The sequence below is a fragment of the Cyprinus carpio genome, chromosome A2, assembly GCF_018340385.1.
Source record: "Cyprinus carpio isolate SPL01 chromosome A2, ASM1834038v1, whole genome shotgun sequence".
Taxonomy (NCBI): domain Eukaryota; kingdom Metazoa; phylum Chordata; class Actinopteri; order Cypriniformes; family Cyprinidae; genus Cyprinus; species Cyprinus carpio.
The window spans coordinates 19,045,694-19,073,673 of NC_056573.1; the positions used below are offsets into that span (position 1 = coordinate 19,045,694).

The 27,980-nt window shown below is 36.2% G+C and overlaps 3 protein-coding genes across 10 annotated transcripts; 2 read left to right on the forward strand and 1 right to left on the reverse strand.

Annotated features, from left to right (window-relative positions):
- Positions 1-12: 12 nt before the first annotated feature.
- LOC122148870 (Purkinje cell protein 4-like protein 1) lies at positions 13-4,781 on the reverse strand. The gene is made up of 3 exons (XM_042777197.1): positions 4,603-4,781; positions 2,766-2,820; positions 13-1,697 (listed from the first exon to the last, which is right to left on the reverse strand). The coding sequence occupies exons 1-3, from the start codon at positions 4,609-4,611 to the stop codon at positions 1,546-1,548; spliced, it is 216 nt and encodes a 71-aa protein (XP_042633131.1). The 5' UTR covers positions 4,612-4,781; the 3' UTR covers positions 13-1,545.
- Positions 4,782-5,358: 577 nt separating this feature from the next.
- LOC109057978 (DDB1- and CUL4-associated factor 8-like) lies at positions 5,359-16,562 on the forward strand. Its single transcript, XM_042777203.1, has 13 exons — positions 5,359-5,629; positions 6,439-6,508; positions 6,950-7,030; positions 7,647-8,293; positions 9,474-9,614; positions 10,044-10,138; positions 11,455-11,565; positions 11,769-11,899; positions 12,026-12,133; positions 12,287-12,417; positions 12,512-12,631; positions 13,914-14,030; positions 14,368-16,562. The coding sequence occupies exons 2-13, from the start codon at positions 6,472-6,474 to the stop codon at positions 14,476-14,478; spliced, it is 1,830 nt and encodes a 609-aa protein (XP_042633137.1). The 5' UTR covers positions 5,359-5,629; positions 6,439-6,471; the 3' UTR covers positions 14,479-16,562.
- A 1,637-nt stretch (positions 16,563-18,199) lies between these two features.
- LOC109058003 (heterogeneous nuclear ribonucleoprotein C-like) lies at positions 18,200-23,540 on the forward strand. 8 transcript variants are annotated; one of them, XM_042777222.1, is made up of 9 exons: positions 18,205-18,322; positions 20,494-20,641; positions 20,881-21,146; positions 21,228-21,300; positions 21,417-21,464; positions 21,565-21,734; positions 21,969-22,082; positions 22,648-22,787; positions 22,854-23,540. In XM_042777222.1, exons 1-9 carry the CDS (start codon positions 18,271-18,273, stop codon positions 22,959-22,961), a joined length of 1,119 nt encoding a protein of 372 aa, XP_042633156.1. In that variant the 5' UTR covers positions 18,205-18,270; the 3' UTR covers positions 22,962-23,540. The 8 variants fall into 8 exon arrangements, with proteins under 8 accessions (XP_042633140.1, XP_042633138.1, XP_042633156.1 ...); XM_042777212.1 differs by having other exon boundaries at positions 18,208-18,322; positions 21,411-21,464; XM_042777216.1 differs by having other exon boundaries at positions 18,217-18,322; positions 21,414-21,464.
- The last annotated feature ends 4,440 nt before the right edge of the window (positions 23,541-27,980 follow it).

Consider the following 27,980-nt stretch of genomic DNA (forward strand, 5'->3'; position numbering starts at 1 on the left):
AGATAACTGTCCAACAATAAAATGTGTCATAGTTTATATAAAATGTACAGAATCATAACAGATGTGTTCAATTATTGCATTGCCAGTGACTATTTGAGAACAATCAAAAACAGATGATCGCGCCTGTCTCAATGCAACTACAGACATCATTTGTCCCATTAACTGTGAGATCATCTTGAGTGTTTATAGACTGCTCTCATTATTATGAGCTATTCTGAGATATCTGTAGAGACTGTTTTAATTATAGGGAAAGGAGAACAAGAAAGACACTTAAAATAGATCAAAATGTTACACTTTCCTTAATAATCATCTCCATTTGAATCACCAGTTCCCAAAAATTCAAGGATCTTGTTGCATGTCTGTAAATTCTGGCATTAAAGCAAAAATGAAAGGCATTTTGCTAATTTCACTGAGTATGACGTGCCTTAAAAAGGTTCTCGACCTTGTGCTAAATTCAACCAGCTGGTAAAATACAGTAAACTGAACAAAAATATCATACTTTGCCTGTTTCACAAGTATTTCAAGGCCATTTGCCTAGTTTAATATAGGGATACATTTGAATATAACAAGCTACTTAATTTTAAACGGTGTCTTGATTAAATCCCTGTCTAAAATGCAGAAATATGCAAGATATGGCTATTGCTAATTCTTGTTAATGTCAGGTTATTATATTTTTTCTTTAATCAAATAATCATTATATGGTCTGCTGTTGATATAAAGAAATTTCGGTAATACCTTACAATTAGGTTTACAATAATGCATTAAATTACATTAACAGCGAGCAGTTCCTTTGTTACTGTATTTATTAATCTTTGTTAACATTAGTTTAAAAACACAGCTGTTAATTAATGTTTAGATCCTTTAAATAATATAAACCAATACAGCTTTTGATTTTAATAATGTATTAATAATTAATTTTAATAAATGCTTTAGAATATTTCATTGTTAGTTCATATTAATGTAGTTAATTAATGATAAAAAAGATAATGGTATTATGGAAATTTCCTTATTTTTTCAAATGCTTCTCATTTAAAAAAAAAAAAAACAAAAAAAAAAACAAAGCAATTAAGAGCTACCTCTAAGAATTAATTTACAACTAAGCTACTTCATATCTATAACACTAATTCACACCAACATGTTTTACCGTATCATTTACTGCCCTTTGAATTCTTATGTTTATATCAATTACATTTGTGCTGTTGCATCGTTGATATGCTGAATATATTAAATAATAGATAGTGTTGCACATGTCAGTAACTGTTGCTTCTACCTATATTTATGTCTACAGGAGAGGAGAGAAAGGATAAAGACAAATCTAGACAAATACAATGAGAACAAAATCTGCAAGTGAAAATCCTTCCTATTCTTGTCTTAAACGCTAATCAACCCAGCATGTTGATGCCACTGGGCTATCATTTGTTTTCCAAACCCCTAATTTCCCACCCACACTTGACTTTTCCCTGTCTCTTCCTTTTTAAATCTCTTTCCATTTTGAATATTTTGGAAGGTCCTCTGCACTGATTCTTTCATTCATTCTTCCCTTTTCTACTTCTTTTTTTTCTGGAAGCGTCTGAACTGACTCTGTATTGCCAAAGCTGCCTTTTCTGTCTCTGGCGCATCCAGATCAATGTCGATCTCTTCTTCGGGTTCTTGTGTAGGGTTCTTCCCCGCTTTGTCCACCGGTTTCTCCTGGGGGGCTGAGGGGCACATGACATAGAAACCAAAATAAGGCCTGTGGTTAAACAAGCTTAAGATATTTTCACATTTTTTAAATATATAAGTAATACTCCCTTGTGATATTTTAAAGCTTTACATGTCTAGAAAAGGAAACTATAGAGTTTGTCAGGAGCATTTAATGTCATCACGAGGTACTCAGTTTTATTTTTAAATAACATAACATTTTAAATAAAGACTAAAAGAGTCGTTGGAAGCTAATGGTGGGGATGTTGAAGTTATGTGACTGTGACATAGTTGGTTTATAGCCTACGTTTTTGCGATTGCATTTAGCCTTCAAATTTCTTTTATTATTATTATGAACAAAACATGTAAGAATAATAAACTTTTGTTGGTCACAGAGCTTATTTACTGCAATATTCTAAAAGCCAGTGTAAAAAATCCTATTGGGTTTCGGTCGAGGGAAACCAGGGTGATGCTAACTTCTGGGTTGGCCTACAAAAACACATAATCACTGGAGCACACTATTTGCTATTCTTTTTATTCAACCAATTTTTGCACTTCTGTTTGGTGTCACTAGAGGCACACAAATGATAGTTTACGCCAGCTGACTTCTATTGTATGGACAAAACCAGCTGAAACATTCTTCAAAATGTCTTATTTTTAAATGAAATACCCCTTTAAGTTATTACGAGCTCATTTAATTAGCTGATGGGACTTGCAACGTTAGGGCTTTGGGGAGATGAAAGGGTAAGTCAGCTGAATATACACGGACCTTATGGGAATAACCAACCTACACTGGACTGCAATAAAGAACTGTATCCTGAGTGAATGCATGCTTGAGCTCTCATTGGTATGCATGTGCACATGTGAACTGAACTGATCCGTTACGATAAAAATAGTAAAAACAGATAAAAATCAGACTGCATTGGTAGACACCTGTTTTGTGGTAGGTTGCACTTATATTTGTACAAATATAAACCTGGCCTTATGTAACCATACAGTTCTGGTGGAGAACAAAACATGGAGGAGTTTCCAAGAAGTCAATTATGAAAAATTCAAACATGGTGTAATGAAACGCATAAACGCACCTTTTATATCTGTGATGGGCCCCTGAGTGCTGTTGGGAGGATCAGATGAACTGTTCTGTAAGAAAAAGACAGCAACTACCAGGTTTATCATCGTGTGCAAGCATTTATACATGCAGTATGAACAAAAATAACAACATTTGTGAATTTTTATGTGATCTGCCATTAAATTAAAAGCTGATATGTGCTTTATGAGTTGTGTGTTAGGACGCTGAGTGATAAAGACCCTTTAATCCCCATCCGTTTAATCCTCCTTTTTCAGTTCTGTGTGCAATCTGGAACAGTGGCACTCAGCCCTGGAGAGGATCGCCATAACATGCAAGCTTAGTGCGTGTGTGTGTGTGTGTGTGTATTTTATATTATTTTTTTAATTCATTTATCCTTAATGACATTTGTAGTTGAAAAATGGACCCAATTTATGGTCCACAAATATCATATTTATCTGTTTTTTTTATATATTTGTTAAATGAAAGTATGCTTTTGTAATTTTGTTAAGGAGAGAATCCGTCACCATCCACATTACCTTTTCAGTGTGCACAGCATGAGTTAACTGCATGCATTCGTTATTTCTGTGACCTTGCTTTTTCAATTACGAGAATAAATTAGCCTTGAGATGATGCCCTAGATTTGAGTTATTCATATAGACACTAACATCCAAAATGTGTCAATTTATGTATTTCTTGCGTTACTTAATTGAATGTGTACTTTCAGCAATGAATTGACGGTTAACCTGAGAAACTCCATGATATTTGCTTTAAGCGGTTAATATACTGTAAATACTTCTTACATATTATCTGTAGAGCACAAAGTGTCATCAAGGGAGACGAAATAGAACATTGCCTAAACACAGACACACATACACATATTATCCACTCTCTTGCTGCAAGGGACGTTTTCAGATGCAAATCTCTGCAGCCCTTTTTTTTTAAATGAGAGAACCTCTTCTCCTTACCCTTACTCTAAACCTGCCTCAGCTTCCCCTCTCTAGTATGTTTAAAAGCATCCATAAATCCACCACACTCTCTGAGCTGTCAGATAAAATCCCTTTGAGCGTAAAAACATGACAACTTTCGTCTCAAGAATTTTCATTTTCTTTGTATATGTCATTCTGTTGTCTATATTCTATTTTATAATTTGCCAAAAGTAGGTTATATGAGTATTATGGAGTTAAGACTTTTGATACTTCGGTCTTCCACACTTATAAGACATGATGATGGGGGTGTGATGGGGGGGGTCCCACCCCATCCCATCCAGCCGGCTGGTGCCCAGTGTGTTGTCCATTACTTTTTCTCTGCTCATTACCTTACCTTATTTTCAATCTCACACATCAGTGATACACATGAGCCTCACGGCACAATCTCCATCTGCTAATTAGCCAAGCTCATATCAGCAAGGTCAAGCTCCCCTGAGCCACTTATTAACTGGCAATTAATGGAACATACAAAAATTATGTAAAGCACCACATTTTCATTTTAAACCAAGGGAATCTAAAGATTTACATTTTCTCACTGAGTGAAAAGCACTGTAAATGTATAAAGGGATGGCTTAGCTGTCAAGCCATCTCTAATTTCTCTTCAGTAAAGATGAAAACATAACCCTTTTATATTTCTCATCTTTACTGAAGAGAAATTAGAGGTGGCTTGACGAAGCAATGTACTCTTCAATACAACCTACATGGCTCAAAGGATTTCAATTATTTAACCCTTTTTTTCTGGCCTCAACAAATTACATATTCACATTGAACGTAATACTTTATATATTTATTATTTTATTATAAAATTCTAATTAACTTTTAACCAACTCTGGTTTATCAGATTTAAAATAACAAATGAACACTCACCTCACTCATAGTTCTGAATGTTCGCGGGAATCTGTAGCGTGACTCTGAAACACTAAATAAATGAAATTTCTCCTTTTTTGTCCGAGTACTTTAAAATTATGTCAGAACAACTGAACCGAGAATATTATGCAGAGAACTGAATCTCCATCTCTCAGCCGGGAAAACACGCCCCTGCTCTCTCTCTCTCTCTCTCTCTCTCTCTCTCTCTCTCTCTCTCTCTCTCTCTCTCTCTCTCTCTCTCTCTCTTTATCAAAAGATAAGATATTGGGCAATATCTTTATCTGTATAAACAGGCTATGTTGCTGTTTTTATTGCTGTTGATGAAGTGGTATAACAATACTACTACTTAATTACAATTATAATACGATAAAATATTATTATGAAAACTTATTGTTATTATTGTTATTATTATTATTACTATTTATTTGAATTCTTGATTATTATCATTAATTAATCCAAATAATATTTTCAGATATGGTCAGCTATTGGGCCATACATTTACTTGTATAAATAGGTTGTTTTTTAATTAGTATAATAATGATGATGATAATAATAATAATAATTTTGTTGTTATTTTCGGAATTTTATGATGAAACTCTTCGTCATAAACGTAAATGGCGGATTCATAATAAATATTGAGAGTAAAAAAAAAAATCTTAGTGTGTGTGTGTGTATTTTTAGTGTGAACATAATGCATCACATTTATCAGTGTGTAGTGTAATATTAAGCGCCGCTGTGTTTGTGAATCTAGACTCACTTCCGGAGAACGAGCGTCTTGCCGGAAAAAGAAAGAGAGAAAAAAGGAAAGAGAAAGGGAAAAAAACAGAAGCGCTAACGAAAACATAAACACTGCGGGTACGACCAGAAACGTGACCTAAAACTGCGGGGTTTTTGGATCGCCGGTCTAACTAACACAACTAACTAATGTGTCGACCTCTTGTTTGCGCGTGACTCGAAGGTGAAGGAAGGGAAATCTGCGCAGAGGATTAATAAGTGCGGAGACTTTGGGCCTACAGTAACGTTAGAGGTAACACCACACGCTAACGTTAGTTAGCTCTCCATTTTCTCGCAACGACCAATGTTTACATGTTGTCAGCTCGGGTCAGCACTCATTACAGATCTGAAATTGACGTGTTGAAACTCGTGGTTTTCGTGCACAACACATTACAACATATTTCCTCGTCGGGACGTTTTGGTAATCTTGAGAATATATATCCCTTTGTTCAAATTGTAGAACCTGTACAACTACTTGCTTGCCAACATCCGTGTGTGGTTGCAAAACTAGCCAGCAGCTTTTCTATTTTTGACCAGGGTAATGCCACAAAAGCAATTGCTAAGATTAGTTAGCACACTAGCTTGTCGCAGCCAGTTTACTGCGCACTATCAACTTATGTGGCATTAACACTATTGCACAAACACTTAAGTTGCTATATAAGGGTCATCTGCAGTTGGACTGTACAAGGTAATGTCACGGCTTTTGCGATTTGAGGCAGGTATTTACCATGCCAGCTATTTACTATGCAAGCAGGCTTAGTTTGCCACATTTAGATGATGTGAGGGATCCTGTCAGTCACTGGATGGGTCAGCACCTTTTAAATATGTCAAAAGGGCAGTAATGCCTTTTTATGTTCATCAGTTTGAAGACTGCATTTTGTTCAGACCTCTAGTAATCATCGACTATATGAAATACTACCTTTAAATGATCTGTCAAGCATTCTTTAACAGTACCCTCAACTCAGGTTTTTTTTTTTTTTTTGGTCTTGAAAATAATGTTATGTGGTGACTATCCAGTACGTGATTGATTGAAGAAAGCCATTTTCGTTTTTCTTTTTATAGGGTCTCTTCTGTCAGAAGGGACAGTTGGACAGAATGTGCGATACAGATGATAAATCCAGTGTCCCAAATGGTAAGTAAACCAAAGTAAAAGTCCACCCAAAACTGAAAATTATGTCCTTGTGCGGTACCACCCCAATATTGTTTTCTTTCTGAGTGAAATACAAAAGATCTTAAGCTGCGTGCATCATTCACCATATGAGGAAAGTTAAAAAAGTTGAAAAAAATCACCATAAAATATAGTAACAATAGTCTATGCAAATCATTCTCATTATTATGCATCTTCTGAAGTCCTATGAGGAATAGACCAACATTTAAGTCACTATTAACTGCAGCATTGACATTATTATTTATTATAACATCTCATTTTGTGCTTCACGGAATAAAATCAAATAAAATGAGGTCAATGCGACATGAGAGTGAATAAAGCCTTGAGTGAAATGCTCATAATCTCTGATGTATTCAAGTGATGGCAAACGTAGCCAATTTTTATGTCTGGGGCTTAATTTACCAGGGGGCTCTGATGAACCTGGAGAAGGAAGAGTGGAGGCAGATACATCTGCAGCGCCAGAGGCCCAGACCAGTCCTGATTCAGGTATGGAACCAAATAGAGTCCTAACTGTCATATACACTACTGTTCATGAGTTTGGGTTCGGTAAGATTTTTTTTTAATGTTTTTAAAGACATCATTGCACTCACCAAGGCTGTAATTTATTTGATAAGTAATATTGTGAAATATTGTTACAATTTAAAATAACTAATTTCTATTATTTTTTTTTAAATGTTATTTATTTCTTTGCTGGCAAACCTGCATTTCCAGTCTTCAGTGTCACATTATCTTTCAGAAATCATCTATTATGTTAATTTGGTGCACTAGAAACATTTATTTTGATTAGCAATGTTGGAAACCGTTGTGTTGCTTAATAGTTTTGTGGAAACCATGATACATTTTTTTTTTTTTCAGGATTTTTTGATGGATAGAAAGTTCAAAAGAACAACATTTATTTGAGATAGAATTCCTTTGTAATATTCTAAGTGTCTTCACTGTCACTTTTGAGAATCCTTGCTGAATAAAAGCATTAATTTTAAGAATAGACCCTAAAATAATGGTGTGTATTTGTAATGGAATCTTACGATAATATTAGTTACCTTGACAGCAGGATATGTAAATAAGCAGTGCTCCACTAATTGTTCAAATTTTCTCTTGACAGCAAATTTGAGTTCAGCCCCAGAGGGAAGTGAGGATGGTCAGGACAGGCCGATGGTAAACTCTGAGCAGAAACAGGGGCCAGGAGAAGAGGAGGACACTGACAGCATGGATGGCAGTGGTTTGTACTCTCTCACTGAAGAAGGAGAAAGAGAGAGTGAGGGAGGAGGGCAGCGAGAGAGGGGAAAAGATGAAAGTAAGAGATCCAACAGGAAGAGGAATCGACCCAGTGGTGGAGCCACACGCCACTCTTCCAGTTCAGATGATGACGATGAAGAAGAAGAAGAAGAGGAGGAGGAAGAGGATGCTGAGGAAGAAGATGAGCAAGCCATGGAAGCGTGGCTGGGAGCAGACCTGTGTGACCTGAGTCGCCCTTCCTGGTGTGCGGTCCCATCACTGCGTGCCCGAGAGATTGGCCGTGATTCGCGTCAGTTTGTGAAGAGGGTGTGTGGGGCACGAGGTCTAGTGCAGAGGCTGGAACTGCAGGGCCGTCTGGAGAGACACACAGGTTGCGTGAACACCCTCCACTTTAACCCCTCTGGCACCCGCCTGGCTTCCGGTAGCGATGACCTCCGCGTGGTGATCTGGGACTGGGCTCACAGAAGGGCAGAGCTGGAGTTTGACAGTGGACATAAGAGCAATGTCTTTCAGGTGAAAAAGTGCATTGCTGTGCCACTCCAAATTTAAGGTCTCTGATGGCAAACAATATTATCTTATTAGAAAATAACAACATTTTAAAAACAGTTCCTGTACTGTAACACTGCTGTTCTAAAATTTGAAGTCAACAAGTTTTTGAAAGATGGCCCTGTTTCCACTAGTGCGTGTTTTAAAATGAAAAAGATCCTCGTCTACATTTGCATTTTCACTGGGTTTCAGAAACGATCTCCATCCACACTACACAACCAAAAACGCATATCACATGACCATTCATGCAGGTATAAAAATGAGCATGATGTTATTGTTTAAACGGTTGTCAAGGATATGCAGAGCGAATGTGGGCAGCCACGCCATCATTTTTAAAAGTCTCCATTTTGGTCTGGTTTACACTAAAATGCAACCCCGGAGTTTTCAAACTATAACGGGGTCTGTAGCATTTTCAAAAGTCTCCATTTTCGATGGTCGAAAACGCCAGAGTAGTGTTAACAACAGGCGTATCCGTAGCAAAAGTTATGTGTTTTAAAACTAAAACGCACTAGTGTAAATGTAGCCTTATACTCACCAAGGCTGCATTTAATGGAATAAAAAAATACAGTAAAAAAAGAAATATAATTATAATTTAAAAATATACTGTTTTCTATTTTAATATATTTTAAAGTGTAATGTGGACAGCAGAATTTGGTAATCAAGAAACATTTCTTATTAGAAATGTTGAAAACAGCTGTGCTGCTCAATATTTTTGTGGAAGCAGTGATTTTGTTCCCACAATTCTTTGATTAATAGAAAGGTCAAAAGAACAGTTTAGAATGTTTTTTTTTTTTTGTTGTAACAATGGAAAAGTCTGTACTGTCCCTTTGATTAATTTAAAGCATTTTAACTGAAAAGTTATTAATTTCCTTATAAACTGTACTGATCACAAAATTTCAAAAAGTGTTTTTGAATCTGTTCATGTTATAAAAATAACCACCATAAAAGCCACTTCAGTGTACTATGTGTAGCCACTATCCAAATTATTTGTGATTTTCTTTTATATTTATTGGGTTGTTGTTGGACAGAAACCTCTTTTTTGTGTGTGTATCCACTAAAGGGGTTAAATCTTAGTTTCAGATATCTGGAAGAATATTTTAAAATGTGTAGATTTAAATCAATGCATTTTATTATTAATTATCCCCAGGCAAAGTTCCTCCCACACAGCGGTGACTCCACTTTGGCCATGTGTGCCCGAGATGGACAGATCAGAGTGGCCGAGCTTTCTGCCACACAACGTTGCAAGAACACCAAAAGAGTGGCTCAGCACAAAGGTGCAGCTCATAAGGTATGATCAACCAGAAAAGTTTTGTTTAATTGTATATTTAATAGGAGTAATTTATGACAGACCGATTATTGAAAATGAATGATAACCCTGAGGTGTTTAAATTTGTAGCCATCATTCTGGTGTATATTCATTTTCAAAATTGAATTGTTTTCAATTAGCTTTTTCCGTGGTTACCTCAAACCAAACCGGTTTGAAATCTGTGACTAGAGCTTTACAGTCACATACATTCATTAATCAACAGCTTGGAACATCTGTTGCCCAATCAGTATCAAGCATTCAGTCTTACTGTGGTGCAAAAACAAAGAACATACTTCATATAATATTAAAACTGATCATTTTTATTGATTTATTGCAAGTTAAAAAAGAGACTGCAATCAAAAAGTCACATGTGAATACTTGTGATTAAATGTTTTTTCCCCCCTCTCTCAGCTTGCACTGGAGCCAGACTCTCCCTGCTCTTTCCTCTCCGCTGGTGAAGATGCAGTAGTGTTCGGTATTGACCTGCGTTTAGACAGACCTGCCAAGTGAGTGCACAGTCATGTCACAAATGTCACAAACAGCCCTAAAATTGCCAGAACTAAAGAAAAGGAGCACTTCAGCTGAGTGACACAAGTGAACAGGGACAGGATTAGAAATCCTACAAAGAATTGTATCAGCAGCTAGATGAGTCAGTGGAAGCTTTTCTCACAGGTTATTAATTATATGGCTTACTTAACAGTGGTACTTTTATTTTTTTGTTATTTATTAAAATAATGTGGGGAAACACTGATAATTGTTTGTTTTATGGAAATAGTTTAATTATTACACTTCCTCAGAGAAGTAATGCTATAAAAACTGTAGCATTTAAAACAAGATGATTAACCCAGCAGTTTAAAGTTTGGGGTCAGTAAGACTCCCTAAAAACAGGTACACATTTTAAAGAAATGAGTACCTGTATTCAGGAAAGATTTATTATATTGATAAAAATGTGAATAAAGACATTTATAATGTTACAAAATATTCCTGTTTCAAATAAATAATGTTCTTTCTATCCTGAATCCTTAATCCTGAAAAGGTTCCTTAAAACACAGTTTCCTTAAAATATTAAGCAGCACAACTGTTTCCAACAGTGGTATTAATAAGAAATGTATCTTGAGCACCAGATCAGTTCTGAAGGATCATGTGACACTGAAGACTGGAGAAACAGTTATTTTAAATTTAACGATATTACTGTTTTTACTGTATTTGTGATCAAATAAATGTAACTTTTGTGAGACTTGTTTAAAATGATTTATTAAGAATGGTTCAAGAGCATTAGTAGACCCACTTTATTGGGATTAAAAATTGTTTCCACTTACCCTTAAAAATATCTTTTTATGTGATCTATTTTCAAGCTTACTATAAAAACAGCTCATCAGCTCATACTAGAATCAGCCCTGATTGTCATTCTTTTGTTAGACATATTTTTATCCTGCGGCCTAAAATTGAATGTTTGATTTTCTGGGTTACAATCCTGTTCCCCTCTTCTTCTCATATTTTCTATTCTATACTACAAAAATAAAAATGGCCAAAAGGCCAACAACAGAAGAACATCTGCTGTATTGAAGAAACAGAAAATGTTTTGTCACATTATAGAAATCCTGCTCTTTAGATCCCAAAAACATTACTGGCATCATAGAAAAATATCTCTTTACACTCAAACTTATAAAAATGTTATTTAATTCTTCAAGGTAAGATTGCAGTAAGCGTACATAGTACATAGTGTGATCATAGGATACATTACAGACTTTTGTTCTATGTAAAGCACATACTGTTAGCTATATAGAACGATAATTTTTCTTTCTTTTTTTAAATCTCTCAGCAAACTGGTGGTGGTGAAGGAGGGTGAAAAGAAGGTGGGGCTGTACACCATTTTCGTGAATCCAGCCAACACACACCACTTTGCTGTGGGTGGTAGAGACCAGTATGTCAGGTGAGACAAACATTTTCACTGACATGTCACCTCCTTTGTACTGAAGTCATCATGTTGTCTCTATCACAAGCTGCTTCTGATGCAGCTGTCCAACTTTATACCTGTTACAGTTGTTTCTCCAATGACACTGTGACAGTAGACTGGGCAACTGTTGTCATGCATCACTCACTGTTTCACTCTCTCTTCCTCTTTTTATGTCATAGGATCTATGACCAGAGAAAGATAAATGAACATGATAATAATGGTGTGCTGAAGAAGTTTTGTCCCTCTCACTTGGTGTCCAGCGAGTCCAAAACAAATATTACCTGTTTAGTGTACAGCCATGATGGCACAGGTAATATGCACACTTAACTCTCAGAAAGTGACTGCTGTATGGTTGCATGCCTTTGAATAAAAACTTTATATTACATGGTCTGTTGTAGCAACATGCAAAGTGTTTCATGTTTGATCTGTGTTTCAGAACTGCTGGCAAGTTACAACGATGAGGACATTTACCTTTTTGACTCGAGCCACAGTGATGGAGCGGATTACCGCAGGAGATATAAGGGTCACCGCAACAATGCTACAGGTACTTTATATTTGTTTTCATTGCAGTATAAGGTGTGTATCACATTTTGCATGCATGTTATAACCAATATAAAATCAGTTTTTGAAAAATCCAATTCTTAACCATCACCCCCTTTTTTCTTGTTCCATCTGCTATTGGAAAATCTTCCTCCAGTGAAGGGAGTTAACTTTTACGGTCCCTGTAGTGAGTTTGTTGTCAGCGGCAGTGACTGTGGACACATCTACCTGTGGGATAAGAATTCTGCTCGTGTGGTTCAGTTTATGGAGGGAGACCGGGGAGGAGTGGTAAGACACTGTCACTTCACTAAATTGAACTAGATCATTGAACTTCTGGTTTGAAAAAATTCATATATAAGTAATATTCTCTTTCTGTGTTCAGGTGAATTGTCTGGAGCCTCATCCTCATCTTCCAGGTTTAGCCACCAGTGGTTTAGACCATGATGTGAAGCTGTGGGCACCCACTGCTGAGAATCCCACAACACTAAAGGGACTTAAAGAGGTATACTTAGTAGAAGTAGAAGTAGTAGTATACTTTATTTTCCTCGAAATCTTTGTGGACTACATGCTGCTGCAAAGACATACAATAAACAAATAATAATAGCAGTAAACAATGATAAAAACCTATCAAGATAAACACTTTTACTGTGAATGCAAGAAATGAGTCTGATCACCAGTAATTCTGTCTCCCTGATTGAGAAAGCATTCCTCATATAAATCTTGAAAGTTAGGATGTTTATCATGCCCAAGAATTTTCAACGCTGTGAATACAAGGTGCATCAACTTAGAGTTAAGCTGTACTCACAGGATACATATTATACATATTGTGCCACACTATAGACATACTGTGTAATGAAAGATATGTTATCCTATAATGCATATCACATGAAATTTAGTGGGTCTCATTTGTGTCTGATATACACTACTGTTCAAAAGTTTAGGAGATTTTTTTTTTTTAATGGTTTTATGTTTTAAGTCTCTCTTTCTCACCAAGGCTGCATTTATTTGATAAAAAAAAAATCAGTAAAACAATACTATGAAATATTGCTACAATTTACAACAACTGTTTTCTATTTTAATATATATCAAAATGCAATTTATTCCTCTGATGGCAAAGCTGAATTTTGAGCATTTTCAAAATTCTAAATGACCGCAATCTTGGCATAAGACTAAGACTTAATGTGTACGTTATGACCCTTTAAATAAAAAATTTTAAAAAACCTAAAATAAAATTAACATATCTCTTTAATAAAATTAAACATAAACACACAATAAATAAATATAAAAATACATATATATATAATTGACACTTTATATATATATATATATATATATATATATATATATATATATATATATATATATATATATATATATATATATATATATATATATATATATAAACATTTATTTATTTTAATTTAATTTGAAAAATAAATGTATACTTTTTATTCAGTAAGGATGAATTAAATTGATTAAAAGTAACAGTAAATACTTCTACACTGTAGAAAAAAGTATCATGGTTTTCACAAAAATATTGATAAAAAAAAGATCAAATCAGCATATTAGATTTCTGAAGGATCATGTGACACCAAAGACTAAAAATTTAGCTTTGCCATCACATATAAATAACATTTAGTATTTTCGATTAAATAAATGCAGCCTTGGTGAGAATAAATATTTTTCAAAAACAAAAAATCTTATCCAAACTTTGACGGCAAACTTAAATGGATAAATAAAAAAGCAATAAAATAAATGTTTAACATTTTATCATGACTGTTTAGGTAATGAAGAAGAACAAGCGAGAACGTGATGAAGACAGTGTTCGTCATGGTGACCAGTATGACACACAGCTCCTCTGGTTCCTAATGAGACACATGAGAAACCGAAGACCTCAGCGGGTAAGAATTTGCATTTCTAGATCATTTTCAGTTATGCCCATTATTAGCTTGACTGTGTAGTCCATTTCTGTGTATTGAAGATACAGTGCCTTCTACTTTGTGCAAAGCAACTTGCTCCTATATAACTATTTAAAACCATAATTACTCAAATGGTAGCTTTTTTGTTCCCTCTTACACTTAAACTACTATTCATGCTTTTTCAAACAAACCTCATAATGCTTCTTCAAACTATTGGTTTACCTGACAGGAAATAACCTTGTCCTACATGATCTGATCTCTTCATAGCCATTAAAAAAAACTATACACTGATTGCTTCATAATGTTTTGCCCCTTGTAGACCCGGCGAGGGGAGGGAGGAGAGGGTGACACCGATGAATCCTGGAGCTCGCCAGATTCCTCTGATGAAGAAGAGGGAGGGCCAGACCATGTTCAGTGCATGTCCTCCTGAGCTACACACACACACACACACACACACACACGCTCTTTGCCATATATTTAAGCACATACATACTAGTAACACACTGGTACACAAATAGACACTGAAAAGCCAGCAACAAACACACACAGCTTTAAATATACATACACACAGTGTGAGGGAGAGGGAAACGTTTGTCAAAGTCTGGCTTTGTGCTCCATACACACAAATGACATCACTAGGGGAAGAACTGATACTGAAATTCATATTTGTGATATATTTGCAACCACACACGCAATGAACCACTCTGATTTCATGCGAACATGGACACAGGCGCATTTCATTCCCAGTTTTACAGCGTATCACAAGGAAGACCACAGCCGGTGATCGAGAAATATCACCACTACTGTTTTGCTGCCTTAGTTTATCAACAACCATGAATTTTAGCAGCAGCGTTTTGCTGCAGCAGTTGTGAGGCGCAGACGAGGAAATTTCACATCTGTGCTGTAGTAAACCGTACCAGTTGAAGCTTCGCTTTTACAGCGATGTGTTTGGAGCATGAGGGGACAGTACGGACACTCAAAACCAGTCCTCGTGCAGATTACTGAGATGATGAGTGTTACTTGTTCTAAAAACCAGCACCATCCTTTACTGGCCTCATCAGTTTTCTCCAGTGATTTGAACTGCCTCTGTCTCCAAGTAAAACTGAGCTGACGTTTGTTATTTTCGGACTGCAATCTTTGTTCATCGCAGTGATACACTCTCATGGTCCATCTGGCCATGCAATCCTGTCTTGTGCTTGTTCTCTTCTCCTGTGTGTGTGTGTTTGCTGAAGCCAGGCACAGCAAATTTTCTTGTGGTCAATCATGCTCTCTTAGATCTGACTGAAGACACAGAAGATGAGCAAGAGTTGATTAATCTGGTTGCAGAGCTGGCTGTTTTGCTCCGTTCCTCTCTCCCATGCTACTGAGTGCACTTTAATCAGGGATCTGCTTTGAGTTTTGAATCTCTTAAGACGAGTGTGCGCTTAGGGGGCATGCAATACTTGGATTAAATGTGTTTATTTTGCTGATTTCGTTTTTTGCCCTGCAGTTCCCCAAACTTACTGTGGAGTATTAAATTGAACACAGAGATTTGCCACCAGCTCTTTGGTTTTTGGATTTGCACTTGGGTGGAGATTCTTGATGGAGTTCTTGAAGAAGTTCCAAAAGGCTAAAAATGTAACTCCACGGACTACCGTCGTCTTCTCAGCCCTGTCCCGTAAAAATTGAGAGCAAAGACGATGATATGCTCAGAGCCAGTGATTTGTTGAATCCATGTTTCTTCCGCTGTCTTTCGTTTGAATACACATCTTTGAGATCTTTGCCTAACTAGATGGTAAGGATCAAATGTAGCAGGATGTTCCATGTTTGCCTGAGAAAGGCTAAGCCCTCACAACCCATTTTTCATAAAAATGGTGGCTGTTCTTTGTCAGTATTTGGATTCAGCTGGTTAAGAGCAAACATGGATTGACTGTGACCTGCTGCGACTTGCATGTTGAAAGGAATGATTCATTTCAGAAGGATGGGTCAATGTCAGGGGATGGATAGTACTTGTGGGGTAAGCAGGGAGGGGTAAGGAGCTTGAGTTACTTTGCCCCTTTTTTCCTTCTTTTGCGAGAGGAATAAAGTCTCAACTTTTCTCTTTTTGTATGAGAAGAATAACTTAAATGACTATGTATATACAAATATAAAACGATATATTATATATAAATATTAAAAACCTGTAAAAATCATCTTCAACCCTTACACTTTCAAAGGGTGTCTAAATTTAATTGGTATTTGATGCAGAGGTTTATATTGTATAAGACAAAATACTTTTAAATGAATGGAAACATTGGATATATTTTTTCTTCCTTTTTTTTGTTTTACAACCCTAATTCTCACTGAAATTAAATGCATTAATTTCAGTTAATGTTCATTTTCTCATTCTCACTTGTCAGCTCAAACTGTCCTATCACTGACATGTATTTTTTTTCTTTCGATCCAAGTTATCCCACACTGCCTAATATTGTGTTCTTTCAGTTCAGTTCAGACAATATGTACGAATTGTGCAGTAAAAAAAAAGAGAGAAAAATCTGTCCGTTTGTTTCTGACCAGGTGCCTTATTTCAAGTGCCTTCATTTACTGTAAATACAGGAGGAATTTATTTTCTGTGTAATCAACGTAAGGCCATCATACAGTATGTAATCATAATTAGTGCTATTTAATTAGTGGTATGGATGGTAACAGATAATTGTATTCTTTCACTATTTGTGCATCCTATGCTTAGACAAGAAATAAATGACACACAATTTATTTCTATTATATATATATTATTTCCACAAACAACCCAAAATAGCCTAATAGGGGACGTGTCATGTACAGTCATGACATTTCATTAATTAGCATAAAACCTTTAGCATATGATAGAAATCTAAAATAGACTTTACGATAAGGTCACATATTAACTTTTACATTAGTTGATGCATTAGCTACACAATCACAATGAGTAATATATTTTATAGCATTTATTATGTTAGTTAATAAAATTGTTCATTGTTCATGTTAGATTACAGTTTCTAACGTTAAGATAAATTTTGATTTAAAAGGTATCATTAATTTACTAATGAATGCTGTAGAAGTGTTTATTGTTCATGTTGACTAATGTGGCTGACTACCTTGCTGTAAAGTGTGAATGATATTATTACACTGGTGCTGTTTTCTCTGGTATTAGGCTTATACTAATCAATGTTTTTATTTGGACTGAAGCTCCTCTTAAGAGCTTAAAAATGAAATGAAAATACAGAAAGAAAGTTTCTTGCTTTCTTTGAACAGTGGTTATTCAAGAATTTAACCTTAAAGTTTGTGGAGCAGTTTTTATTTTGTTAACAAAATGTAAAGGAAAAAATTTGAGAACCACTGAAAATCTAACTTGCTATATCTGAGATTTTTTTACATGCAGATCAATCGTATTAACTTTTTGTAATTTGCATAAATAATTGGTTTAAATCCTCCTGGCCGGTTTGATTTTCAGGCAAATTCATAGTGTGTTGCTTTTTATGACTGTAATTTTAAGCAGTACAAAAAAAAGGAAAAAGTAACTTGAAAAAGGTTAATCACAGGACTACTGTCAAGTCATGTTTCTGTCAAGTCATATACTTTTCATAATAGTTTCGATGCAGCTTCACGAAAATATATGTCCCAGCGGTTCAATGTCTTTAGGCCACAGTGATCAACTTAACCAGAAATTATTTTAGAGACTTTAATATCTCTAATACTCCAGTGACAAAGCAAAAGTAACTGTTTAAAGGAAAAACCTGTATAAGATGTTTATTTATTAGAGAGAAAAATCTTAAAGGGGTCATATGATTCAATTTCAAATTTTCCTTTCTCTTTGGAGTGTTACAAGCTCTTGGTAAATATAGAAGATCTGTGAAGTTGCAAAGACTAAAGTCTCAAATCCAAAGAGATATTCTTTATATAAGTTGAGACTCGTCCAGGCCCCCCTGAAACGGCTCGTTCTAACAAGCCCCCACATCTCTACGTCAGTATGTGGGAAGATTTGCATAACACCGCCCAGATGTTCACGAAAGAAGGCATACCTTTTATTCTCGTTGTAGTATTGTTGCTGCTGCTGCCACCATGTCGTATAGACACTGTGTTTCACTGCGAAAGCGAAACTACTTTGTTTGGCCTTCCAAAAGAGGACGATATCCGCTTCGTCATGCCTGGAGCTGATCTGTGCTGGTCGCAGAGGAAATACATCAACTTTGCACTGTGGATGGTGAATCGGCTTTCACCGTGAATGAAGTCCAGGCCAGCCAGGGGTCGTCACATGTGGTTGCTGCAAGACCAAGGTACGCTCCTTCGTAGAATCCGCCTCAAGCCACCCGCCCCTGCTCACTCAAGGCCGCTGTGTTTGACGCCGTTTCGTTGAGAAAGTGAAACTACTTTGTTTTTGCCTTCCAAAAGAAAACACGAATAGAATTCGTTTGTATCACGTTTATAATGGGTTTAATGTTTTTGTCTCGTCGCTCCGGCCGGACAAGGCATCACAATATGTTAAGAGGCGTAAGTTACATTTCCCTCTCACGCTTGAGGCATTCGGCCAATCACAAGGCGCTGGATAGCTGGCCAATCACAGCACACCTCGCTTTTCAGAGCGATGAGCTTTGTAAAAATCGACGCGTTTCAGGGAGGAGAAACAATAATGTACAGTATGTGGAAAATAATGTGTTTTTTAACCTTAAACCGCATAAACATATTTCATTACACAAAATAATGTTCTTTTAGCAGCATCATATGACCCCTTTAAGCAAAACAAGACTCAATTGGGAGCCCAACAAATTATTGCCCATAGTTTTAATACTATCGACAGTCATGTAGGCTACATATCCCCGGTTCGTATGCGTGAAGGGCGTGCGACGCAACTCGAAACAAGGTCATGTTTCTTTCCAAATAAAAGCATTCACACATTGTCAGTTGGCACAGCGGCGACTTAAAATCACTCGTTAAAACAGTAAACTTATTATAGTGTTTGGAAATTTTTTTTTTTCAAAAACACTAGGCAGGTCAGCGTTACGTGGTTTACATGAGAAGGGCTTATAACAAAAATAAAACCGATGACTTTTAACTTGAAAAATATGCGGCCAGCTTTTATGCTTTTATGTCGTAGCAGATTTACTGCTCGTGGCGAATTCACTGTTGTTGCCTTTTTGCAGGCAGTGAAAGATTATTGATCCTTCCTAAATAACGCATTTTAAATATTCGGTGAGTAGTTTTTGTATATTTTTCCCCTCCAATCATTTTCTTATTTTTCGTGCATTAACTGAAAGATCCGTCATACCGCCGTCCTCTGAGTGTCTAGGCCGAGCAGAGCTCTACAGTGGGGTCTGTCCTCTTTGTCTACTTAGAGGACTTTCCATCACATTTCACAGATCTCTGCACGTGTGTTGGGTTTTGTTGAGTCGTAGTGCCTTGCATCAATGATTTCTATGAAAAGAAACCAAACCGCGTTGTTACGGGTTAAATGGGACATGCTAAATCTATTATTCGTTGCGATATTGCGACCGCAAGCACATAAAAAACCCAAACTTAAACATCACTACAGCTGGGTAATTTTAGGTAAAAGTTAAAGATTTACTGATATTGTATCCTAGCTGTAGTGTGTTGCATAAGTTTTTTATATAATGAAGCCGAATGATTAGCAAGATTTAGTTGTTTACATGTATTTGTTTTTTTTGTTTAAATATATATTTAACTGGTCATCTTTACAGTTTCACGATTTTTCGCACATAGTATAAGACATCTCTCTCTCTCTCTCTCTCTCTCTCTCTCTCTCTCTCTCTCTCTCTCTCTCTATATACACACACTGCTTTTCAAAAGTTTGGGATCAGTTAGATTTTTAATGTGTATTGAAGTCTCTTCTGTTCATCATTGCTGCATTTATTTGACCAAAAATACAGAAAAAAACAGTAATATTGTAAAACATTATTACCGTTTAAAATAATGGTTTTCTATTTTAATATTCTTTAAAATATCATTTATTTCTGTGATGCGACGTAGTATTTTCATCAGCCATTAATACAGTGTGAAGACCAAGATTTCTATTTTGAATAAATGCTGTTGTTTTTAACCTTTTAGCAAATAATCCTGAAAAAAGTATCACAGGTTCCAAAAAATATGAAGCAAACTGTTTCCAATATTGATAATAAACCATTATTTTTAAATCGCAATAATATGTCACAATATAGTTTTTTTTCTGTATTTCTGATCAAATAAATGCAGCCACCATGAGCAGAAGAGATTTCTTTAAAAAACATAAAAAAATCTTAATGATCCCAAACTTTTGAACGGCAGTGTATATACACACACACACACACACACACACACACACACACATATATAAATATATATAAGTAAAATATAAGTGCCTTTATATTTTAAGGAGGGCTTTTTTCTTTTTTTTTTTTTTTTTTTTCTTTTTTTTTTCTTCTTTTTGTTTTTGTTTTTTGGTCTCAATTTTAAGTCAATTGGCACAGCTACACGTTACCAAAAGCCGTTGGAAGACCCGCTCATTGGTTGAGTGCTGAAATTGTCGTTTTGCCTGAGAACAATCTACACTTCGGCCTGCTCACATTGACAAACAGACAACTGCCCTGCACTGACGTCATGGAGTGAGTCACAGTCATCAATACTTTCTTTCCGTGTCAAATATAGTGGGGGGTTTCTGTGTATAAATGATTTAGCAATAGTATTGCCCTTTTTAGGTTGATAATCTAACTAGACCATCCACAAATTAGCATCAAGCAGTTCAAAACAATGTACTAGATGTCATAAAGTGAAATATGCTAAATTTGACTAGCTTTCTCTTTGGAAGTATACTAATGTTTCTTCCTTCCTATTCCTTCCCTAGTCGTCCTCCCAGCACTAGTCAGCTGTTGGCCGGGAACGTCACAAATAAGACAGACCCACGGTCACTTAACTCAAGGGTCTTCATCGGGAACCTGAACACTATGCTGGTTACCAAGGCAGATGTTGAAGCCATTTTTAGCAAATACGGCAAGATTGTTGGCTGCTCTGTGCACAAGGGCTATGCCTTCGTCCAGTACGCCAACGAGAGGAACGCACGGGCGGCTGTAGCAGGAGAGGACGGCCGGATGATTGCTGGACAGGTGCTCGGTGAGGACATAAAAAAAAAATATTAGACTATCTTATCATATTTTCTCTCTTAACTGAACAATCACCTTGTCTTTCCATCAGATATTAACTTAGCAGGAGAGCCCAAACCTCACAGGTCAAAAACAACAAAGCGCTCGGCCGGAGATATGTACAGGTAAGGAAAACATTTCTTTTTAAGTGGTTTCACCCATTTTATACCCATTTATTTCAATTAGCAGTTGTTTGGTTTCCAAAATCTCTACTAATTTTCTAAAATCTTCCCAGCAGTAGTTCTGCTTTTGAGCTTGATTTTGATTTCCAGAGAGATTACTATGACAGGTAAGATCTGCAGTTATTGATGTTGGACAAACACTGTGCCAGTGTGGATTTATAAATGTGTGCAATTTTGCTGACTTTTCAGTCTGCTTGTGTTGTTCAGAATGTATTCATACCCTTCCCGTGTGCCTCCTCCACCACCACCTCCTCTCTCACGGGCTGTGATCCCTTCCAAACGTCCACGGGTCAGTGTGAGTGGAGGAACCAGCCGCCGCAACAAGTCCAGCTTCTCCACTTCATCCAAGAGCAGCCAACGGACATCATCTCGAACCTGTCAGTGCCTTTATTTATTATTCTCGCTCTCTCTCTCTCTCACTCACTCACTCACTCGAGGGGTTCATTTTAATCTGCCAGTGCAAAATACATTAAAAATAAATATTGGTTGATTTTGTTTTTCTTTTTTTTTTTTCTGCATTTTCAGTATTAGCCTTACTTTTCTCTTTTTACATTTTTGACCTTGGTTGGCTTGTCAGTTTGTATGCATTGTTTTTTTTTTTTTTCTTTCAGTGAAAGCAGATGACCTCCAAACTATTAAGAGAGAGCTTGCTCAAATCAAACACAAAGTTGACTATCTTCTGGAGAGTCTGGACAGGATAGAGAAAGACAACAGCAAGAAATCTGGTAACATTCTGCATGGTTTCCCCCAGAGTTTTTGTAGTAGGGTCAAAATGGGCCCAGACAATAATCAGAATTTCCAATTATTTTATTATTTACTTAAAATACCATTATGCCAAAACTTATTAGGGATGTGTCTTTAACAACATGTTGTCATAAAAAAGCAATCAGTCAAACAGAATTAGCAATTTAATTTGTTATATTATAATTATTACTACTATTGTTGTGTGTGTGTGTGTATGTATGTGTATATATATATATATATATATATATATATATATATATATATATATAAAATTCTATTTGAATATATTTTCTAATGTAATTTATTCCTGTGATGAAAAAGCTTAATTTTCAACAGGACTTATTCAAATTTTCAGTGATCATTGTAGTATCCTGAGGTGGTGCTCAAGAAATATATCTTCTTATCAATGTTGAAAACAGCTGTGCTGCTTAATATTTCAAGAACATGATACATTCTTTGATTAATAGAAAGTATTTATTTGAATATATATTTTAAATTATTACCAATTGTTATATTTATTGTATGTGCATGTTTTTGTTACCTCAGAGGGGAAGAGTGTGAAGGCAGAAGTGGGTGAGGCTTCCTCCCTTCAGCATTCCAGCAAGAAAGACAGAGAAAGGGAAGAGCAAGAGATAAATGATTCTGAGGAGGAGAGAGATTTGTTGGAAGAGGAGGGAGAGGAAGAGGTATGTGTAAATAATTGGTGCTGGATACTGTACAGAAACACTGACAGCCTTTCTTGTTCTTCTCAGGTTAAAAGCCAGGAGGGAGAGAATGAAGAAGAAGAGGGGGAGGAGGAAGAGGGTGAGCATGAAGAAGGGGAAGATGATGGTGACAGTGTTAATGGCGACGACTCATAGGTTATTTTAAACATTGCAGATACAGGACACGCATTCAAAATTCAGCCCCCTTTCAGTTCTTTTGAAAGGTTGAAGCCGGCCTTTAAAAGATTTGTCTGTTATAATGTAGATGCCTGCACTCTTTTAATAACTAACACTACAATTACATCAGTTTCACTGATGTCAGTATATTTTTAATGTTAGCTTGACATCTTTTCAGGCTTTTGAAGTGTCTCTCAACCTTGATGAAGATAAACGTCTGTTTTCAAACAATAGAAACTATTACGTTCTCCAGTTATTCTTAATCATTCTGACTTGAACCTGAGAGGTTTTTATTTTCCACTAGCAGAATATGTCCATTATGTATTCTCAGAGTGAATCTGGCCGTGTTTCTTATTGGATTGGTTTTTCTTTTTTTCTTGTGAACTTAGATAACATTTGTATTTTAAATGGGAGAAATTTGAGTGGCTCCTCTATTAGACAGAGCCCAGAAGCTTCCAGGAAACATCTGTTTGTATTCGTCTTATTTATATTACCGTTTCAGAATAAATCTCCAGGAAAATTTCAGTGAAATATTAAATAAAAAAATGTTGTATTGTTTTTTGTTTGTTTTGCGAACATAACACTCATGCAGGCTTGATAACACTGGCAAATATTCCATCCATCATGTGATAATGTCAAGGATATTTTTAAGATTAGTAGCAGTGTTGCCAAGTCCGTGGTTTTCCAGCGGGTTTGGGCTACTTTAACACTGTTGCCGCGGGTTGTTTTTCATGTCCACGGGCTGAGTTGACCCCAATAACATGATATTTAGCCCCTGGAATTCAAATTGTACTGGAGGATCCCCACTGAATAACGCGATTGAGCGAGTGTATTGTGTAGCAATTGGGCGGGTTTTGTTGCAAAAACTTGGCAACCCTGATCAGTAATGAGGCCATATTGTTTTTAGTTTTTATTTTGTTTGTATTTCTTTAATTCATATCACCAATAACACGAATTTGACATGAAGTATGATTACAATTTTACTATGTCACTGTACACTATGAACTTTAAAAGTCTGATTTTCACTGTTTATTATAAACTTTCTGCTGCTTTGCCAGTGTCTGACCACTTGGGGCTAGGAATGAAAGTGAATCTTTTTTCAACATGCTGTTCCAACAAGCACTTTAATGTGCAAATTAGATACAGTGTATAGATAACATTGTGCTTAATGGAAAACCCAGTTTATGGACTTTTTGAACACATATTGTAGCAAAGTGGTATACCAAATCATTTTGTCATATATTTTATAACGTAGTAGAGAACCATTCTTAAAGTTTGGTATAAAAAAAAATCCTGAAACCTAAAAATTGATTGATTTAAAAAAAAAAAAAAAAATCCAATTGTTTTTGCCTTTTCATCTCTATTCTAGTCATTTTTTTTTATTTTTTTTTAGAAAAACTCAGTTCTGGTGTTCTCTACAGATGACATAGCATAACATAAGAATAAAATATAATTTTTCAAAAATGTTATTTTACCTTTTTTTTTCTCTCTTAAGCTCTAAACAATGTAATGACATCAAAAATACAAAATTGACAAAGCTTTTTATTTCTGGTTCTCAGGAGGATAGGGGTCAAAATTTGACTATAAGTATAAAAGTATATAAATAAATAAATTGTATTATTTACAAATTACAATTCTACAGCTCTAGACAGTTACCTATGGCTATGACTTTATTAATACAGTTGTTGTTTATTAATGCATTAATTTTATAGTCTCAAGCATTCAGAAATCATACAAAAGAAAATTAAGTAGTTTTACTATGATAAAACCATGGTTTGTTTTTATAAGGGTTGTGATGTCCACATGTTTCTGTTGAAGAAATTATAGAGGCTGTGTCATCATATAGCAAAAAGCTGGCCAAAAATGAAAGATTAAATGAATATTTGAATTAAATGTTTGGCCAACAAGGATTTGATTGTCCTGCAAGTGTAACAGCAGCAATAAAGAGGCCTTTGGCTTCCTTTGCAGCCATTTGTAATAACATGTAATGTACATAAATTGTTTATTTTTTATTAGCCTACATTATGTATTTTAACAGCCTTATTAACCAATCATTATTGCCTCATTGTTTTTATATAATGCATTTTAAAGGCTATTGATGGCTTAGGTCTGTTTTTATAACCACAAAAAAAAAAAAATCTTATCAATACTTCTTTGTAAATTATTATTTGAAGTAACAAAAACATGGTTAATTTGCAGTTCTCTTTCATAATCTCGTGTTCAAGATCCACCTATGGGAAGGGCATCCATACCTGACCTCTGCAGAAGCATCCAATTGCACCAAGTCTGGCTAGACAGACAGAAGCGCGCAACCAATGCCAGGTAAGGCCCCGCCCCCTTACCTAGGGGTATATAACGGCTGCAGCGCTGCTATTCTCCAGCTGACATTCGCTTCTCGCGATCTCTGCACTGACACAGTTCGGTTGGATTACGCTGCTCACTTTCGTGTCTTCAGGAGGACATATCGCCTGATCAGCCTCCGCCAGACGTGACCGTCGTCTTTTCAGCCTTCTGCTGTGTTCTGCATTCAGAGCCGCCCACGCTCTCGTCGGTTTTCACCTGCCCCTCCTTCCACGGCTGCCCGCCACGGATTTTGCCGAGTTCTTCTCCGGTATGTCGCTTTCTAAACTACCTACCGCTTCTCCGGGGAATAGCCTATCACGGGCCTGCCCGGCCGCGTGTGGAGCGCTCATCGCCGCTAAGGACCTTCACCTGTTCTGCGTGGTTTGCTTGGGCCTTAACCCTCTGGAGTCTAAGGGTATTTTTGGGGCCTGGAGAAGTTTTGTCATGCCCTGACATTTGTGCTTTTTTCAGTTTCTTATAAATATCTAAATGGCTAAAGTCTAATCTCACTGTAATCAGCACAAACTAGGCTATAATAATATGTGAGCAGCATGTATGTACATGATTGTGTTTTTGAGAAAAAAAATGTTGGTTAGTGAAAAACTAAAAATGTTAAATCACTTGAATAAGGCAATAAAACACATACAGAAAAATTGGTTCCCAGAAATTTTGAGAACTGGAGCTTGTAGCCTAGAATTTTTTTTTTCTAAATGATGTGAAAATCATCTTGTTTACTCACTTACAGAAAACAATATATTGATTTAAATTTTCTAAGACACTTTTTGTTGGTAAAAGTCATATGCGAGTAGGCGTCAACTATCATGAATTCACACCTGAGAAGACAAAGGCCTGCATAATGAGCTGCATAATGAGCCATTCAGTCAGCTGTGTCACTGAGAGGGATGAGTTACAAGAAAGAATGTGAGGACAAAATAAAATGTATATAATTTTATGTTTGTAGTTTATTTAGAATATATTTAATTATCCCACAACATAATTTAATATTCACTTGTGAGTGCAGTTAAAACAGTTTATTAGGAAAAATCAAAGCTGACTTTCAAACTGAATTTTTTGCATCATTACTCCAGTCACACAATCCTTCAGAAATCATTTTAACAATCTTATTTTCTACAAAAAAAACATTTATTGTTATTATTATCATTTTTATTATTATTATTATTATTATTATTATTATTATTATTATTATTAATGTTGAAAAGAGCTGAGAATATTTTTTTTTTTAGGTTTTTTAGGGGGGATAAATTGAAAGAACAGCAATGATTGTTACATTTGTTACAGTTACATTTATTGTTACATTTATATTATTTACAACAAAGCTTTTGAATGGTATAGTAGTGTATATTGTTATTGAAACTTCATAATATTTCACTTGATTATACATTTAGTCAGGAATTATAGTTTGGAAAAAGTCTTTGGAAAAAGTCAAACTAGTAAAATGTTTACACGTTATGTGAAAACTAGTACAAGTATATAAATAAATAAAAAGAGACTTACTCATGTTTCTGATCTCTGCTGAATAAAGTGCTTCATTCTTTTTTCTGAGGAAATCCAAATCTCAAATCCTCAACCACATGACATCTTTTTGGGGTGAATTCTGTCTTATTCCTCTCATCGCGAAGCAAACAGTAAAATAATAAAAACTTGAAGAACAGTCTCGCTGCGTTGTCTTCTGTTGTGTGGGCGTATTCAAAAGCCGCGCGCTTCAGTGAAACATTTGAATCTCAAAAGCGCGCTCGGCGCGGGGGCGTGGTCGCATTATAAGATAATGAAGGGAGACGTGAAAAACGGACATCGCGTTGTTTTCATATGGATTACTTTATCACAGAATATTTGTTTTCAGCAGCACTTGTTTAGTTTAAAAGTAGACATGTCAGGCTTTCTATAGATATCTCTCTCATGTCTCTTCGTTGAGTATTCACTGAGTTACAGTTCATTTTAATGACGCATTTGTATCTGAAGATCAGCGCAGACAAAGGCTGCAGACAGCACTCCTTGTTTGTTATCTTTATTTTATAAGTGCACAAAGTTTTGTTGTTATTATGTCTGTATACAAAAAAAAAAAGTAGACCCTTTACAGATTCGATTGATGTATTGCACTTATCTGTACGATCAAAACTGAAAGTGTAATTTAAGTTCTTTTCGGGGTTATCAGGAGAAAATACCCCAAAACGCGTATACGCGTTAATCGACTCCAGAGGGTTAAACACGCTCAAGAAGCCTTGGAGAACCCGGAAAATTGCAGTCATTGCCTTATGCTGCCCAAAAAGCTTTTACGACGCCGTCTTAAAGTTGCAGCGACCGAGCTCGGCCTTTCTGACTCAGATGGGGGACACGGTGACGACGACGCGCTACCGGGGGACTCCCGGGGCTCCTCCTCACTTGTTTGGGCTGACCAGCCCATTCCCGCATTCCCCGAAGAGGACATCTTCGCGGGTAACCTCATGCTCGCCGACGAACCGGCCGGTTCCGGCGATGAGGATGATGCGGCCCTTCTCAGGGTCTCAGAGGACGAGGAGGCCATCCCGCCCTCTGGCGTTCCCCAGGCTAGCGGCCACACAGCCCTGCCTCAGTCCATCCTCCTGGAAGTGTGTGAGCGAGCAACCGCTCGCCTCAACATTGAGTGGCCGGCTCCAC

Coding starts and splice junctions, on each gene's coding strand:
- LOC109058003 (XM_042777204.1), top strand. CDS start 18,271: ATGAAGTCCAGGCCAGCCAGGGGTCGTCACATGTGGTTGCTGCAAGAC. Junction 18,323..20,493: donor GTGGTTGCTGCAAGACCAAG/GTACGCTCCTTC, acceptor CTCAATTTTAAG/TCAATTGGCACAGCTACACG. Junction 21,735..21,968: donor ACGGACATCATCTCGAACCT/GTCAGTGCCTTT, acceptor TTTTTCTTTCAG/TGAAAGCAGATGACCTCCAA.
- LOC109057978 (XM_042777203.1), top strand. CDS start 6,472: ATGTGCGATACAGATGATAAATCCAGTGTCCCAAATG. Junction 6,509..6,949: donor TAAATCCAGTGTCCCAAATG/GTAAGTAAACCA, acceptor TTAATTTACCAG/GGGGCTCTGATGAACCTGGA. Junction 12,632..13,913: donor CACTAAAGGGACTTAAAGAG/GTATACTTAGTA, acceptor ATGACTGTTTAG/GTAATGAAGAAGAACAAGCG.
- LOC122148870 (XM_042777197.1), bottom strand. Junction 1,698..2,765: donor GCCCATCACAGATATAAAAG/GTGCGTTTATGC, acceptor TGTGCCCCTCAG/CCCCCCAGGAGAAACCGGTG.